Source organism: Apteryx mantelli, chromosome 6, assembly GCF_036417845.1.
Source record: "Apteryx mantelli isolate bAptMan1 chromosome 6, bAptMan1.hap1, whole genome shotgun sequence".
In the NCBI taxonomy this organism is placed as follows: domain Eukaryota; kingdom Metazoa; phylum Chordata; class Aves; order Apterygiformes; family Apterygidae; genus Apteryx; species Apteryx mantelli.
In genome coordinates this window covers 37,833,003-37,850,754 of record NC_089983.1, presented here as the reverse complement: position 1 = coordinate 37,850,754, position 17,752 = coordinate 37,833,003, and the positions used below count along the sequence as shown (strand labels likewise).

Sequence of the window (17,752 nt, the reverse complement as noted above, 5' to 3'; positions counted from 1 at the left end):
GGAGATACAATGAAGAACGTGGTGATCAAATTAAGAGAGGGACTATTCACGTCGTCTCTCAGGGAAAATTTGCTGGCAAGGAGATCAACAACAACACAGGATGCTCTGACAAGACCTGGAGGCTCCCAACTCATTTCCCTTTAGATGAGAGCAGAGTCCAACATCATTAAATTTTCCTCTGGAATTTCCAGAGCCTATGGAAGATGGTGATGCTGCCAGATAAGCTGCAGTAGATGCAAGTACTGGATAGAGTGAATGGGCATTTCTGTTTCCTCTCCTTAAAAGCTATTCTTCCGAACACTTGCTGCTAAAGAATTAAAACCAAGGCATCTGCAGGGTCCCAAAGTACTTACGTGAAATTAAATTTGCACATGTTTATAAGTGGGTAGAGCCCAAGGTCAAAAATCGGGATGAAGACAAGAATAAGAAGTGGATTTAAGAACTGCAATACAAAACAATGGGAGTTTAGTGACTAGAAAGCAACTTTCAGTAATTAAACTCATAAAGCACTGTCCTCCAGAAATAATTCCATTACAGAAAAGACATGAACAAAAGCTTTAAAACCTCCTTTAAAAATATAATCATAGTTTGCACTTCAACAGCTTCTCCTATTTAGGTTTCACAGGCACAAATATATTTTGTTCATGTCCTCCACTCTAAGAAGTAAGCAAGCATTACTGAACCAATTTCCCTGAAGAGAAAACTGAGGTGTTATGTTTTTAAAGAGTATAAAACCCACCGACAAGAGGCTAGTGAACTTCGGCGCTGCAGTGGGACCTAACAACAAATCAGCAATGATGGAAACATCTTGGGACTTCAGCAAAATCTCAGAGGAACAGGCACTATTTTGTGAGACTGCCAAGCTCCTGCGCTTCCACATGGCTTGGGAATCCCCCAGGAACTGTATTTCTCCCAGGAGGGCAGAGCCTGTCTACCAGGCAGCAGTGGGAGAGCAAGAAAGTGCAAGAGTGACTTGGGAGAACAAGCAGAGAGGGATACTCAGTCTCAGTTTTGAAGGAAGATGTCAGGGAATTGAACAGCTTTGAATTTCTCCAGAGCTGTTCAGTGTAAAAACTGTAATCAACTGTGACAACATGTTAGTCTCAGAGCCTTCAAAGTTTCACCTGCCCCGCAGGAAGGGAGGAAGGAAAACGTACTCCAGCTACAATGCTCACACCAGCACAGGGACCTATTAAAAGGAGATGCAATTTGTACATTCCAGACACTGGCATTGTTTGAAGCACTATTGTGGTGGCATGTCCTAATCCGGAACTTGGTGGCCCAGTTCTGCTTCTGGTCCAGGGAGATACAGTTTCTATCCCCCTGCACCTCTACGTTACTCTGCAGGATTCAACTTCTACGTTAGGACATCCTTAGGGACTTTCAAAGTCCCACGGCTAACCTTGTGGAACAGCTAGCAAATGGTAGCACAGAGTCCACACCACAACAGTCAGGGGGAGCACTGCCATGGCCTTCAAAAGTAGCAGAGAAAGGCCATTGGACCCACAAGAAAAACAAGAAAGAGAGAAAAAGAAAAAACATTTCTAAGAGTTATTTCCTACCCTACAGTATCTTTTACCTGCATTTGGTCAGGCTGAAGGACATATATTCCCTGAAACAAAAAGACATTCCAAGTGATTCATAAACATCATAAAATAACAGCGTATACGGTTGATGGCAAATAAGCAAACAGCCCACAGTATAGGCCTTAGCAGCAAAGACTGTTTCCTCAGATGCTTTTTGTTGGCTTTAGCAGCTGATACTGTGTTCTTGACACTTGCTGTCTAAGGACAGTGTTTGATGGGAATCATTTTGCAGAAGGAAGCTCTTGATACATGGCAGCTGGGACACAGCCTATCATAGATACTGAGACCCATCTTTCAAACTGGATTACCCCTGAACTAGGTGAGTAGGGAGGAATGGGCATGTTGGAGTCCGAGCCAGGATGTAGATTTAGACCTTCCTCCCTCTTTGCTTCTATAATGAGAAAAGCCCAAGTGACTGCTCTCAAGCTTCAGGACCTTCTGAGGTCTGTTCACATTTGGCCCAAACACCCTGAAAGGACAGCAACAGACCACCCTGAGTCAGTGGGCAGTAAAAACACCTCTTTCCTCCTTTCCTCCATCCACAGGAACCAAAACAGGTTATGGATTTCAGTCACCTGTTCAACTTCTCAGTTTAAGCCAATGGTCCTTGAATCTGTAAGGGCTGCCTCACCCTCACACTGGTGTGCTTAGCCCCTGTGACCAGGCAAGGTCAATGGGGATGGACGGGGGAATCCCAGCCCTGCAAAAGGGACAGGTCAGCTGTCTCCAGAAAGGGGCCGGTGTTTGTCTGAACTCCATGCAATGCTTTTTATTTTAAATTAGGATTAGGAGAAAAGGGGGAAAAAATAGGAAGGACGTAATATCTTTCCGAGAAAGCACTGTGGGGGTTTGTCTCCTCTCTGTCAGGCTTGTCCTGAGCTGAATATAAAATGGCTGTCTGTCTCTGCCAGCAGCAGCCTCCTGGGAGAACTGAAAGCGTAGGGCACAGCAAAGAAGCTTTACAATTAAAAAGATGAGGCAAATACCCTCTCCTTCTGCCACTTTGTGCATGCTATACAAATGCGGCATTAGGAAAGAAGCCTGTAAACCTCACATCTCACACTAAATCATTTCCTGTTAACTCTGGCCACCCTAGCTGAGCACTTCAGCTGGAGAAGGGAAGAAAGGGGAATTTTGCAAACATTTACTAGAATAAGTTTAATGGAGGAATTACCCCAATGTTGCAGTTAATTCTCACCTTTGGGGGTTGGGGCAATTCTCCATGGTTGTGGAAAGGGAATCAGACTGAAACACATGCCAAAAATCCATCCAAGCTGGTATAACAGAAAAAAAACCCAAACAGTTTTCTTCTCCACCAGGGAGAGTTTAATAAGCGACTTCTGGTGATCCTTAAATGCTTTGTTAATGGATCACTAAATGCATGCTACCACAACAGCTTACGACAAAGTTTCTAGATACATATCACAAAGACTGCATGAACTTTCATTGTTTTTTCTTTCTGGGGTGGATAAAATATTACTCAAGGTGTAGTCTTTTTCATGCATCATTTGAATTAATTAAGCTTAATGAGTATCACATGCTGAGAGTCCAATATCTAATGGGAGTGACATAGAAGGGCTCACATTTTGGGATTTAAAGTGTAAAATGGGCATTTATAACTCTAAATACTGACCTGAGTATCCACAGGTAAGACCCAGATGGCCTGTTAAAACATATATGTCTGGAAACAGGCCCTGTAGGGTGAAATCTTTAGGCAGACAGCTCGTCTACATTTATCTGTCATTGCATCTGTACCATTAGCCATTCACACCTTTGAAATACTTTATGGCTACTAACTAATTAATCCTCACCACATCTCAACCCTTTACGCAGGATTCCTGCCGACTGCTAGAGGCTTCATTAACGTATTACCAACTATGCCGCAGCAGAAGTATACAACTATGATAGCTCTAATTACACCTCATAACGGCTGCGTGAACTTTCTCTGACTTCCCTGTCTTCAGTGGGGGTAGCAGGCTGGAAACCCTACCTGAGCTGATAAGTAGCTTGCTCAAGGTCACAGAGCAACTAGTGGCCAATGCTTAAGCACTCCTGACTTTGCAGGCTGCTGATGGCTCCCCAGCCCTAACTCCTTGCCAAGATGTGCTGTGATGAATTGCATATGGCCACCTAGAGCCTTTCTCTTCTAATCACCAGAAGTGCAACTCATACACACTCATTACGCAGAAGCTCTTAATTTTGCAAGTCTCCAATTAAAAAACAAGAGTAGTGATGTTACTACTAGTTTTATCATCCCTGGTGACATTAAGTACTTACAAAATCAGCATTCATCTTTGTGGCTTGCAAAGTCCACCTGGATCCCTAAGGAGAAAACAGACAGCTGTGAAGCCTTCAGGATGTCCTACAGGTCTAGAAAACATGGAGACAAAGATGATGACCGTGCTGGAGGTCTTATTTTCCCTTCTCCTTACTCCTTCCCTTCTCTTTAATGCCTTTATCTCCTGTCAGTGGGCATGGCACACACTTTTTTCTCAGCCTCCCATCCCAAATAACGAGGCAGGACTGCGAAGGCATGACCAGCAGTGATGATAGGTACTGCCTTAACAAGCCCGTGGACGCGTGGTTGAAGTGTGCAGCTCTGTGTCCCCAGGACACTGCGGTGTCAGGAGAATTCGGTTACCCTGGCATGACTGGTGCAAACCCAGCCTGGCAGCCCGGCCCATGGCACACTGTACTGTACCTGCTGATCAAACAGGGCCCAGAACATCGGCAGTGGTATGAACAGGAAGAGAACGCGCGTCACCATTTTAACCTCACCAATCAGTTTTTTCTACAAAAGGAATAGGCAAAAAGGTAAGATGGGGGGGATGAACCAATAAGAACTTGAAGCTACAAAGCGTGAGAGCTCCTATTTCTTTCCAGAGAGTTGCATGGCAATTTTTCATTGCACATATTCATGATATTGGACATATTTGCATTTCTACATTTCAGTGCAGCACCTAAACTGTCCATTAAGGGTCAGGAGAGTACAGATGTGGGAATGGACAGGCAAAGTGAGAGCACAGTGCATGAGAGGAGTGGTGTGCCATGTGGGAAAGCTAGTTTCATGCCTTCTGCCCTCCTTCCCTCTTCCACTACACACTTGCCAGGTAAGGCATTACTTACTGAGTATTTTTCTGACGCCCAATCTAGCCAGTGATCTCTCTTTGGAATCTGACGGGAGCGGTTTTTCAGCCGGTTTTTGATAGCAAACTAGGGAGGAAAAACAGGTGAGTAACTCCTGCATGTGTGCCACCTAGTTTAACTATTTCCTTTGCCTTTCAGAGACCTTACTTTCCTGCCCTTCTCAGATTCCCAACTCAAGGCTGCCCTCCCAATCCCCAGACATAAGCAGCTCCAGATAATTGTGAGGGTTTTGCTGGACACTTCTGATATCTAGATGTGCAGGACTGGACCCTTTATGACCAATTCTCTGAAAGAAAATTTCTGTGACACTGGTTGAGTAAATGCGGGAATGAACTACCTCGTGTCTTGTCTTTCCCAGACAGATGTGATATTGGCCCCCAAAGATTGTTTCTTGCTTGATTTAAAGCTTGCTACATGATAAAACTTTTAAAATCTTTTATTTTCTGAAAGGTGCCTTTTGGATTGACAACTGTGCTAGGGAAGAAATGCCTCATTAGCCACAGCAAAGTCAAAATCGGAATTCACATTTCTTTCTTGTTCTGTAGGTCTTCCTTTGTATATTCCTGCTGTGGCCCATGTCTCAGTCAATCCTAGACCATCTTTCGTGTTGGTTTCTCACTGCAGGAGAAATCAAGTGACACCACTTACGTAACTGGTTTGTTTATGCTGTGCACTCCAGCCATTGAACAGACCCTAGCAAAAAGAGTGGCCATCTCACTTAAGAATCAAGAAAAAGAAAAAACCTCAGCCTGTCACTAGCATAGACCTAGGCAGAGAGTAAACATCTGCTGTTTGCAGCAGCTTCCTGAAAGAGAAATGTTATTACCCACCTAACACCAAGAGAGTAATTTTTCATACACTGTATTCAGTTCACACACTATGAAAGATAATTGATAAGGCTATAATGTGACTTCAGCAGGTGTCTCTTTCATTTACATTAACATGCTGAATGTGCTTAATAGGAATGCATACTATTACTGTCTCCTGAACTGATAAACTTCAGTAAAGTTATTCAGCTGAAAAAAATTGAGTCATATTTCTGACACTCTGAGGGTTTCTGAATTTTCCCTTCGGTTCAGTTATCACCTGCATCCCCCACTAGTGGTTCTGCTCACATCAGCAGAATAATTCAAAGAGTAAAGAAAAACAATCAAAATATTGAAGGAAGGACAAACTAGGTCCTAAATGTGTTCCTTATTTCTTACAGCTCATCAGCAAGACATCCAGGAGCAACATACAGAAGAACTCTAAATACCACCTCCAAATTCCCATTGTACTTTTCTGACCTGTAGCCTCAGAGTCATGCATGAAAAGGAAGGGAACAGCACGCACTTACTCCAATGCATTTGCACACTTCAAGTAAGACGTTCCCTTCCGGTGGTGTTTTTCTGTACAGTCCACTTCCAGCAATGAACACAACTGAAAAATATTATAATCCAAATGGGAATTCATGCGACTAAGGGCTTACTCATGTACTGGTTCCTGTGGAGGACCATCCACCCCCGACCCTGTATTCAACAGAAATCCTCTCCCCTGGTGCTTACAGGGTTGTTCTTTCATCAAGCAGAACAAATATACAGGATTCCATTAATGCCTTCAGATGGAGCAAAATGCAACATCCTACAAGAGGCTGTGGGATCCCCAGGAAGTCACTGTCATCTTCTCATGATCTGCTCTGAAACAAGAGGCATCTCCACATCTGATTTGCACTGGGAATTAATGCTTTGAAAATCCTCCCTTATTCCTGCTTTTTATAGGCTAAAATTATTGAACAATCTACATTTAATTGCTGCATCTAATGTATTATATCTGTGTTGGAACCCAATTCTGAGTCATTGCAACTCTGTGAGGAGGAATCCAGATCCAACCTGGGCTCCGTATATTTGCATCTCACACAGATTTCAGTGGGAACTGTCAATCCAGCTCATGAAGGTCACTGCATCACATGCTGGCATTAACAGAAATTACCTGTTTTGGCTTCCATAAAGGAATGGAAATTTTAAGATATTGTTTTGTCTTGTTTTTCTCCCTCAAAGCACAGAGAACACTAGAGCAAGCCTTCAAAGCTCTGTCACAGATGGAGCTATCTGATTACAGACAATCTGTCCTGCTCTTTGAGAGCCTTAGACTGCATTGCAATTACAAAGACATTAACATGGAGAAGCACTGCAGAAGCTGAAAGTGGGCTCCATCAGGCCCAACCTCAGCACTTTAAGCTAACCCAGTCATCCAGGGTCACTCCACAGCCAATGGAGAGAAGCAGGTATTTCTGTCCTAATGCAGGTGTCTTGGGAAATTGGGGATGACTCATCATTTCTCTTCTCTGACTACGAAGAAGACCCGTGACATCCAGTTTTGACTTGCAAAACAATCAGAGAGGCTGCTGAAGTCAGTTTAGGTGAATCCCACTCAAAGACCCTTGTCCAAAGTCAGAGTGCATAATTGCACGTCCTAACTTCTAGCATCAGCATGTAGAGCAGTTGGTGCCTCCAAATGGCGATTCACGAGCTTTCTTGAAATATCTTCTGGGGATGTCATTGAAAACTGAGGTTCTAGCACCAGCTTTGGCATTTGAGATTAGACAGTATCAATCTTCATCCAACTGTCAGAAACTGAAGAAATCCAGGTAATCTTGCTCTATAAAACTTCCATTCTGCCTCTAGACCTATCCTCACTTTCCAGCATCACAGGGGGGCAGTCAGGACTGGAAGGGTATTTTCTGCAGTTCTGCACGCTGCTCACATAGTCAAAGAAATCATTTCCAAGAGCACTTTAACATGTTACAAAAGAACACGAAGCCACTTTGCCAGACAGACCGTGGAATCTGGCAGAAAGACACTAGCTGAAAACACATTTCGATTGACGCCCGCACTGAAACTGCAATATTTACATGTCCATTTTCCCCTGGGCAACTGCTACCCTGCTGGAAACATTCATCACACAATGGCGCACAGAAGATCCTGTGCTGTCTTAAACTGATATGAACAAGCCATATGGGAAATGAGAAGCTTCTCATGCCCATGACCATGCACTTTTTTGAAAATAATTGCTGTAACATTAGCTGTGAGCTGATGACATTTCTCCAGGGTCCTGATCCTTCTCTCTCATGGAAGTTTGAGGGAAAGAGCAACATTCGCATTCCCTAGGGGGACAACTTTTCAAATCACAGGTGCTATGGTGAAATCACACAATTGCTTGGTCTCTCAATTAAGCTAACAAGCCGAATGAGAACTCACCCCATGCTGTGTCAAACCCTCTCAAATGCAGTGTAATAAGGGGACTGCTCCCCTCAGTCACCTGCAACTGTGAAACTAAAGCTAAGGGGATGTCCTCTGTATTGGCTACCAAGGAATAACAGTAGGAATATGGAAACTACTAGGTATTTGACAGAGGTTGAAGGAGAAACATTGGCAGTACTTTAACAGGGGTAAGATGCAAGCTTTAGGAAATAGGGTGATTGCAGCTGCCTCCTGACACTTAGGCAATAAGGGCTTATTACCGCAACATAATAATAAGCTGTCACTGTAATTGTGCGTATGACTTCAGTCAAGCAAACTGAGACAGCTCAGAATAAAGCAATGTCTCATTCAGTTTCCTCTTTTGGGATTTCTGTGTGGCAAAAAAATTCTGAAGCAAACATCTGGGCCATTAAAGATGGTCCCAAGCTACAAAAAGCATGTGGAGATGTTAAAAGTTGCATGCTAAGCTTCTCTCCTGTAAGTTGGGGGACTTTGAGGACTGCTCAGATTGCAGCTCAAAGGCCAAACATGTTCACAGGCAAAGCTGCAAAATACCAGGAGAATCATTTTGGTGCCTCCCCTTGTTCTGTAGCACAAGGCAATTACATATCACAAAACGCTTACCAGACAACTCCCTTACCAATGTCATGATACAGAACTGCAGGATGGCCATAGCCTAAATGAACCAGGTTTTCTTTGTTGTCCTGAATTATCTTATTACAACATCAGACTTTGACAACGGTGGAAGCAGATCAGAGAGACTTGAGGAGACAAGATTAACACTACTACCGTGGCCTGTGCTGGAGAAACACTTTAGGTGGGGTGTCAATGGGTTACTCTAAGTTAATAGTTCTAAAACTTTACAACTGTTGGATGACCTTGAAACCTTGAGTTTCGCATCACAGTATCCATCCAGAGTTGGTGAACTTGTGCATTTTCTTATCTATCCATGCACTCCCAAATGGTTAATTACTATTCTAAGCACTATAGTTTCCACTTACCAAGGGCTAACACCATCAGTGCTGCTGGGACGCCAAAAGCCAGTGGGTAACAATCCTCTCCAAAACATTTCACATCCCCTAAAAAGAAGGCGGAAATAAAAGCATCTCATTACAGTCAGACTTATGTTACCTGGGCCTTTGATTTAGTTCCCCTAAATCAGTCACTTCCACTGGCTTTAAATCTTCTTTGCTGGTGCTTGACGCTGTGAATTGAATCTCCTTGAAACAGTTGTCCTCCCTTGACAGAGACAATTTGGAAGCAGGGTTAGTGTCTGCCAGCAACAGCAGCTGATAACGGGATACTGATGAGAATGGTAGCCAGGAAGAGGGGAGGAGCAGACGAATAGGTAGAAAGAAATGGTGGGAACTGCAAATGCTCAAAAAAAAAAAAAAAAAAATCAGAAAACAAAAACCCCAACCTTCCTACCTGGTTAACTAAAAATCTGGGATCATTCTGTATTTGACTAGATCTAAATACTAGTACAGTATTTCTGCATTATTTGTGCCAGCTGCATGAATTATTGAGCTAAAATCCTGAATCTGTTTTCATATCAACTTACAGTGGACAAGGTGAAGCCAGTATGCCTACTCCAGAGTAAGAGGGAGTGCAGCATTAGACTTAATGTTCCAGCTGCATCTCCAGTTTCTCCAGTTCTCTTTCTTTCCACCTTCCCAATCTCACTAGAGCTAGCCTGTCCCAGACCTCAGATCTTATGATATTATGAGCCATCAGGAAGCCAGGTTTTCAGAACGTGGCTTTGATTGATCGGAGCTATACGGTTAACTGTGGGAGCTCTGAAACCCTGTGCCTCTTGGCCTAGCTCAGTTCTCACACTATGTGAATTTAGAAATCCAATTGCAAACAGCAATCCAGCAGTGAGATCTGTGTCTGTGTGCCAGTGGCTATAAACTATTGTATTCTTAAATGGAGCAATAACAAATACATATGGCTAAAATAAGCCCACATAGTTAACAGGAAACCAGCCCGCGAAACCTTCGTTGTTACTATTTGTTGTCCCTGGGCAGTCATGGTCAGTCGCATACCCATGTGCATGCATAGCGTTCATTTGTCTATTTTCAGTGAATTAGCCGAAATTCAAACCCAAAGCTGGCAGCAAAATGTTATGGACACACTGAACTTTTGACATGCAACGTGAGCTAAAACTGTTGGACTTCTACACCTAAAAAATATATATTCCACATTTCTGCCAAATGTCTATGAACTGCATTTCTTGTTCTTCCAAGAAAAGCTTTCATGCTTTGCAGAAATCTTACTCTTTTCCCATCCACTTCACCTCATTTCCATGTTGCAACTAGTTTATTGTTACACTGTATTGGCACAGACTTTGATGTCCAAAGGGGACCAGATTTTCATCCACCCACTGATTACATTTAGCAGCAGCCCCTTCCCAACAGAATATGGATGTGAGGACATCATTGGTAAAAGAAAGAGCAAGAGAGACAGTTTGTCTTTGCCTGTATGCTTTGGCATAAATACAAGAGAAGCACAATTGCCCACTGCCTTGTGAAACGAACAGCCTGTTAAAATAGCCACTCTGAACAAAGCAAACCTCCTGGTGGCCCTTGGATGAAATGAAAAAAAACTGTTACTGAGCATGAAGGCTACCTTGTCCCTGTCCCCTTTGCCTATGGACTGCTGTCCTCCTTCCGCCTGTGGGTCTGTATTTAGAGTGTGCCAATCTCCTTGGCTTCTAGGTGCTGAGATACAATGGAGTGAGTGCAGCAAAACTACAGACTAAAGGGGTTGTGCAAGCTGGCTGGAATGCAAAGTAGGCCTTAAGTGGGGCATAGGCCTGGGCTTTGTCTTCAAGGCTAATTCCTCAGGGCTGCAATCTTGCAACTGGACCCACGCAGACAAGCCTGGGTGTAAGTACAGAGCCCTCTGGAAGTCAGCAGCGCCCTGCATGAGGGAGAAGGTAGGACTCCAAAACGAGCCCTGCTAAGTCATTCAGCCTGAACACCTGCACAGAACAGCAGGGATCAACCTCCACCCAGAGGTTACCTGCAGGCAAGACCAGGGAACAATCCTGCACTGGCAGGGTGGAGGATTAGACCATACAGGTCTTTCCACCTTCCATATTTTAACTCTACAGTTCAGGCTGGCTTTGAAATACAGCTGGGAATATGGTTTGCGTGACTCATATGCTAGTACCCATAAATCCGTTATGCTGCTACGGCAGGATTAACAAGGCGTAAACGCAATACACTGGCCACTCCAGAGATAATGTAATTTCTGTCATTCAGTTGTCATGAGAGCCTAACTATGCACAGCAGAGTAGTCAGAGGGCAGCTAAATTATCGACTTATTCTAAATCAACACTGACCTCTCAATACAGGAGTAACAAACGTGGAGATCAGACTTCCAGCATTAATGGATAAATAGAAGACAGAAAAAAACTTGCTTCTCTCCGAGGTCTAAAACAAGAGAAGACAATATCAATGTCACAGCTAACGCACAGCATTGGGCTTGCAAATTGAACACTATCAATTCTCTTGTTAGGAAGGCTGGGTAAATATTGACACACAGTGCATAAAATGTTAAGCAAACAAGCTTGCGTTCAGGTGATGGTAAACGCTCACACAAATCAGCTCACGTTACTTGAGAAGCGCTTCGGGGCTTTTTGGCATTTCAGAGGAAAAGCCACTGCTTTGAGAGTGCTGTGAAACTGGAAGGGGGAAAACCATTTACTTATTCAGAACAAGTAGCATGATTCAGATCCTCTGTCACCTAATTCAATCCAGTTTGGCACAGCTTGACAAGTCCATCATTTTTTCCCATGTCTAAGCTCTTTTTTCCCCTCCTCTTCTCCAGTGCAGAAATAGAAAAAGAAACCTGTTATTTTGAGGAGTTGGTACCGATAGCATAGATGGGAGAGCGATAGCAAACAAGAGAAGGATTTGTCAGGTGAGAGATTACCAAGATGAGACCAGCCAATCTCAAATTAATAGGGTAAATTAAATCTATTGGGGCAAATCAAGGGCCTGATGGAGGGACTGACTCTTAGAGAAAGAGTTCAGAATTCAGCCAGTGCTGTAACAAATTACAATTCATAAAGACAAAAGATTCCTGCTGATCTCCTTTCCTCCTGCATAATTCAAAATTTGGAAAGAATCAAGGACTTCCATGCTAAGTCTGGTCCCCTTAGCAGGACTGATGTGTAGGGGCACTCTACTGAGAGCCATCTCTCCTTGTTTATGGGATTTCTTTGGAACACACACACACACACACACACACAGTGCTAAACCTCACCCCTGTGCCTGGGCAGGTCAGGGAAGTGGCTAAAGAGGAGAAGGCTACCTGACCTACACCATGCTCACCTGCACCACCAGCTATTCCTACAGCTGGACATCTGAGTTGGTGAAACCAGCATTTAAGGACAGTCCAAGCCCAAGCAGCCAATATATCCCACACGTATCTAGGCTCAGCTCCCAGCTGTCACCAGGGCATCTTATCATAGTGCGCAAATCACCTGCGACATGGCTCAGCACTGGGCAGGGAGCTCCTTAGGGCACCTTGAGCCATGTGTCTGTGACCTGAGCATCATCTGAATGTGAAGCTTTAACTCAGCTCACTGTAAGGAAGCTCTCCAGGGGCCTGGTTTGCCTCTTCTTCTAAAACATGTCCTGCTCCCTTCTACTCCCTGAGATGCCAATAATTACAGGGCTGGAAAACAGGAAAAAGCGTGAAGAATTGCAGACAGCTTAAAGAGGACAACCCTTAAGGAAGGAAGCCAAGGATCCCCAAAAGTACCAAAACTTCCCACAACTGAAAGTGTGGCCAATGGGAAATATTGCTACCTCCTATGGCAAGAAACCTCTTATCACAGCAGAGAATTACTACAAGGGAAGGGAGGCAAGCAGGAGCTTGCTGGAAGGGCTTTTCTTATGTCCCCTTGTGATGTGGATGCTGGGACAGTGAGGGTGAGACCTCGGAGAGCTCCCATCGCCTCCCACTGCCACCTACCAAGGAGGACTGGACATTCCTGCGCTTGGGTGAAGGGCTGCTTTGTCTGGCCCCAGCACAGCAATGAAGACCCATCAGCTTGGGCTCTTGGACCTTACAAAAGTTTAAAACTTGTCAGCCCCAGACAAACTAATCCATACATTACTTGTAAATGATTTATCCTGAATTAAAGGAGTAGTAAGCTTTTATTTTATAAGTTATCCCTGCGGCTTGTTCCCATGGTTAACAGCAAACAGCACTGTGTCTTTATTATCTCCAAAACTCCATTTCTGTCCTTACTGATTTTTTTGATTACCTGGTATTTTCCATTGCTACACTAGGCTAATAGAGGTATACTTTATTCTACCTTTATGACCAGCTATTTGCCATCATAAAGAAATCTAAAGAAATTACTAGCCTCAGCAATTTCCCCCGATTCTGGTGTAGCACTGCCATGACTTGATAGGGGTGGTGTGGAACAGTCCTCAAACCTGCTCTCTTCTAGCCACATTCTCATGCTGTATCTACAGCCTTTCCTATCTGAGCAATTTTGAACTTCCATAAGCTGAGCAGGACTCAAGCACACAGCTCTCGGCATGATAAAGTCTAGAGCAACAGTTGCCAAAAGCAACGGGTTGGTAAAATAAGAGGATAGTGATGCATAAAGAATTTGGGGCATCTTATTTCACACATTTACAAATTTCAGTTATGGGAAAAAATGGTCAGAGAAGCAGAAGTGAGTACAAAAATAATGACCTAGCAGCTTGCAAGTTGTGCTGATTGGAAAAAAAAGAATTCCCTCCTTGCTTTCTTAATCTTTGGAGCAGACGTAAATTAATAACATGATTTGGATTAGCTAATTTGAGAAAAGGTACCATACATGATAATCCTGATCTCCATGGCAACAGAAAAAAAAAAGAAACAAAGAGAAAGAGCTATTTAGTACCTTAAAAACCGTACCACATTGTTTGAAAGCAGCTTTGGTCCTTAATTAATATGCACAGCAGCCTGTGCATTTATATAACATATTGCAAATATTATTCCATTCAGGCATTTTTAGCCTGGACTGCTAATCCTATAGACAAAGATGCTTAGAAATCTCCTGCAGATAAATCCATTTTCCCTATCTGACCTCCTGCTGAACCAGTGGTCTCCATCACTGTTTGCAGTAGTACTGTTCTCAAAGTGGCAGCTCCAAGGATATTACATCCATAAAGTATTTTAAAGAAAACCAGACTGTGGTGTGCATTTACCTCAAAATCTAAATTTGTCTCTATGTGGGAATATGCGGGACCACTTTTATATTTTTGATATATAGTTATATATATAGATATATACACACACACACAAACATATATACACACACAAAATATATATATAAGTTTTAATATGTATTTAAAGTATTATATTTTTATATTTATATATAAAAATTTATATTAAAGTTTTATATATCTTTATATATAAATATTTGTTCAGAACTACCACATCTCTGGTTTCCAGACGGAACAAGTGAGCCTGTGCACTTAATGGCTCAGATGAAGTTTACTGGTGTCCTGCAAATGAAGGAAGAACTAAATTCTTCGTTTCATTGGGAATTATCATAACTTCTTCCACTTCAGGTAGGACAAGATATGAAAAACATGACGACTCCCCCTCAAACAACTCTGAAGGGAAGAAACATTTTGGTTGGCCCCAAACATTTCATTCCTTACAAAATCAAAGCTTCTCATTCCAATTTTGAAGACTTGTTTCCTTTCACATAGCATCAAATCTTTTTTTCTTTTTTTTTTTCCCTGAAAGGCAAAGTCATTTCCAGATGGTAAAATACAAGATTTCTGCTCTAAAAAAAATGAATGGAATAGCACATTGTCCTTATCAGAAGCCTTTTAACAGTTTTTCTAAATTTGTTTCTCATGAAGGCAACACGCAGGTGAATATTTGAACCTTAGCATTTGATAAATTTGTTGGAGAGGTATAGTCTGAATACCGGAGAATGGGCACAGACCCACACAACCATAGGTAATTCAGTATTTTCTCTGTAACTCAGCTGTAGTGGTAAGTTTGGGATAATAATACTTATGTGCCTGACTGGGGTGCTGAGATTCATTAGCTGAAGTCTACAAAACACTCAGAAGATAAGTGGTACATATTATCATATTGTAATTAGCTGGTAATTGAAAGATGCTGGGTAAACATTATTAATCATTAATATTCATAAAAGTAGTACTTCTGAACAGGCTGCTGTAACACCTATGGCAATCCTTTAGGGACAACTATTGGTGCTGCTAGCAGGGATGCCCACATGCCAGCATGCACCGGGCATATTCCTGGAGCGCTGAGCAGCACTGCACAGCGGCCTGCTCTCGGTCAGGGTTGTGCCAGCTGAGGAGGCCGGTGACCGCCAGCTGATTGCTGCTCCTGCTGCTGCAGCGTCCTCTAACGCACAGGCTGGACATGCCTGCACAAGGGTCTGCTTGGAATAAGCGGCTATCAAACCTCCCAGCTTCTTTCTGCTTAGTATACCTTAGTCACCAGCTGCATGGCTTCAATATCACACAGTTCAGGTGCAGAAAGCACAAATCTTCCCCAAATTTTAAAAGAAGCATTCTAGTCTATATTACTCACTTTTTAAATGCTGACTATATACTGGGGCATTGCAAAAGACAACACCTGGCTCCCATCCCCAGGGGCTATCCTTTGTCCAAGGTCCAACCAACCCTACAAGTGCCTTTCCTGCTGGACCATTAGTCTAATGTCCTTCTTCAATGCCTCCACTACCGGGGACTTTCGACAGCCCCAGCCTAGTCCAGGACTTCTCTGGATCTACTGTTGGAAAGTCTACTGTCTATCCTAAATCATCCTTCTTGAATTTAAGACTACTCATCACAGACTGGAACAATTATTCCCTTCCTTGTAGTGGCCTCTTACATATTTGAAGACCTATGTCATGCACAGAAGTTGCACAGAAGTTGATTTGAATATTATTCATTGAGAAAACCAAAATTTTTATTTGTATATTAGGTCAACATAAATCAAACCATCTAATTTCAAGTCAATTTTAAATGTTCCCTTGTCTGAGCTGCAGTAGTACCTCCTGACCCTCTTCGCTGCAGTAGTACCTCCTGACCCTTAAGCACCACCTCATCCCTGATTGAGCCCCTGTGTTGCACAATGGGAGTTCTGAGATTGGCATCTTACAGGACATGAAAGCCAGGTGGGGGCCAAGCACTTATGATGGAGAATGAGGACATGAGGCACCTGGACTACAAATCAACAGATGCACTACAAATAGAGCTAAAAAAAACCATTTTGCCAAGTGCAAACCACAATTCTGCAAAACCTTCTATTCTGTGAAAACAACATATTTCAACCTTTTGGCTATATTTGGTACTAGAACTACATTTGAAATACCGGAATTTCCTATAATTCCTTCTGAGCAATATTTAAGATACAGGCTATTACTGCTCACTGTTTTGAGGGAAACTTTCCAAGAAAGCATAGGGACTGACAATAAAATTTCATCTTTCATTCACTATATTGCATTGCAGTGCATTATCACCTCTATTAAGTTGGCTCAGAAGTAGCTACCTTTCCATGGTATGTTGTACAGGATCTTCCAAATACTCCAATGTCCAATTAGCATTTAGATTATTTAATGCAATTATGACCCATCTATCCCAATGTCATCTCTGTCCTGCTGTCAGTTCCCTTTCCTGAGCCATCCTGATTCTCCTAAGTCTCATGCAAACCATCCTGTGAAGCATCCTTTCTACATTTTTTTCCTAGCAAACTACCCTTATTTTAGTACAACAGGATTTGATCACAAACATGCTCATAAAGTAACCAGACACTGCAGATTTTAGGAAAGAAAAGAAAATCTTACATGTTCCTCTTCAAACTGGTCCCCACCAAATGCAGAGACACAGGGCTTGATACCTCCTGTTCCAAGGGCGATCAAAAACAGACCAACCATAGACAGGACCCTTCATGCAAGAACAAAAATATCACCATTGCAGAACCTTTACAGCACTTAGGAGAGCATTTTAGTGTCACCCAACCATGATTTCTCCAGTATCACTGTCTTTTGCACGTGGGCAATGATGACGAGCAAGCTAAGCGTGAAAAACAATTTCTATATTTGGTAGCAGTCAATTAACAAAACAGTTTTTCTCAGTTTCTTGCTGCTCTGAGGTCCTATCAGACATAACAGATCAAACATCTGTGGGATTATTTTTGACTCATATGAAAACAAGAGATTGCAGAGATCAACTGGGAAAAAAAGAATAAAAAAAGACTGCCTATAGGATTTTCAGCCGGGGTGAGTCAAAAGGGTTGGATTAACATCATTTTTGGGTGCTTTCTACCTCCCAGTGCTCCTCAAAATCACATTGTTGGCCCTACAAATTATTTCTCTATGGAACAGGAGTGTCAGGACTGACCAAGTCTAGGACATCAGGAAGCTGCTCTGTAAATGAGATGTGCTCCTGCCTGTGTATTCACATTTTCAGAGTTGTGGCCACTTAGGCCAAAAGAGCTTGGTGGTTTCAGAGATGCCAGCTGGGGAACTAACCCTGACAATCCTATCAGTTATGAATCTAGAGGGCAGGAAGGGTAGTAGCTTGAAGAAGACGGATCATTCCTCTGTTACAGATCATGTTGCATCTTCTACAGGTTTTTTGTGTTCCCAGGCACACAGAGCTGCTGAGATGGGCAGCAATGCCAATGAGGAAATGAGGGAAGATTTGGGGGGGAGGAGAGGGTGAAGGAGCCTGGTACAGGCAGCTGGAATGGGAAAGACCAAACTCCAGTGACATG

At 42.9% G+C, this 17,752-nt stretch overlaps 1 protein-coding gene across 8 annotated transcripts in view; it reads right to left on the bottom strand.

The window, feature by feature from the left end:
- SLC15A2 (solute carrier family 15 member 2) overlaps positions 1–17,752 on the bottom strand; it is a 59,547-nt gene that overhangs the window by 20,448 nt on the left and 21,347 nt on the right. For all 8 annotated transcript variants that reach the window (XM_067299294.1, XM_067299295.1, XM_067299291.1 and 5 more), the window contains 9 exons: positions 16,821–16,920; positions 11,319–11,409; positions 8,974–9,051; positions 6,070–6,152; positions 4,713–4,799; positions 4,288–4,377; positions 3,864–3,908; positions 1,580–1,612; positions 354–442 (listed from right to left, as the gene is read on the bottom strand). In XM_067299294.1, coding sequence (XP_067155395.1) covers positions 354–442; positions 1,580–1,612; positions 3,864–3,908; positions 4,288–4,377; positions 4,713–4,799; positions 6,070–6,152; positions 8,974–9,051; positions 11,319–11,409; positions 16,821–16,920 — 696 coding nt within the window. The remainder of the gene's footprint in view (positions 1–353; positions 443–1,579; positions 1,613–3,863; positions 3,909–4,287; positions 4,378–4,712; positions 4,800–6,069; positions 6,153–8,973; positions 9,052–11,318; positions 11,410–16,820; positions 16,921–17,752) is intronic.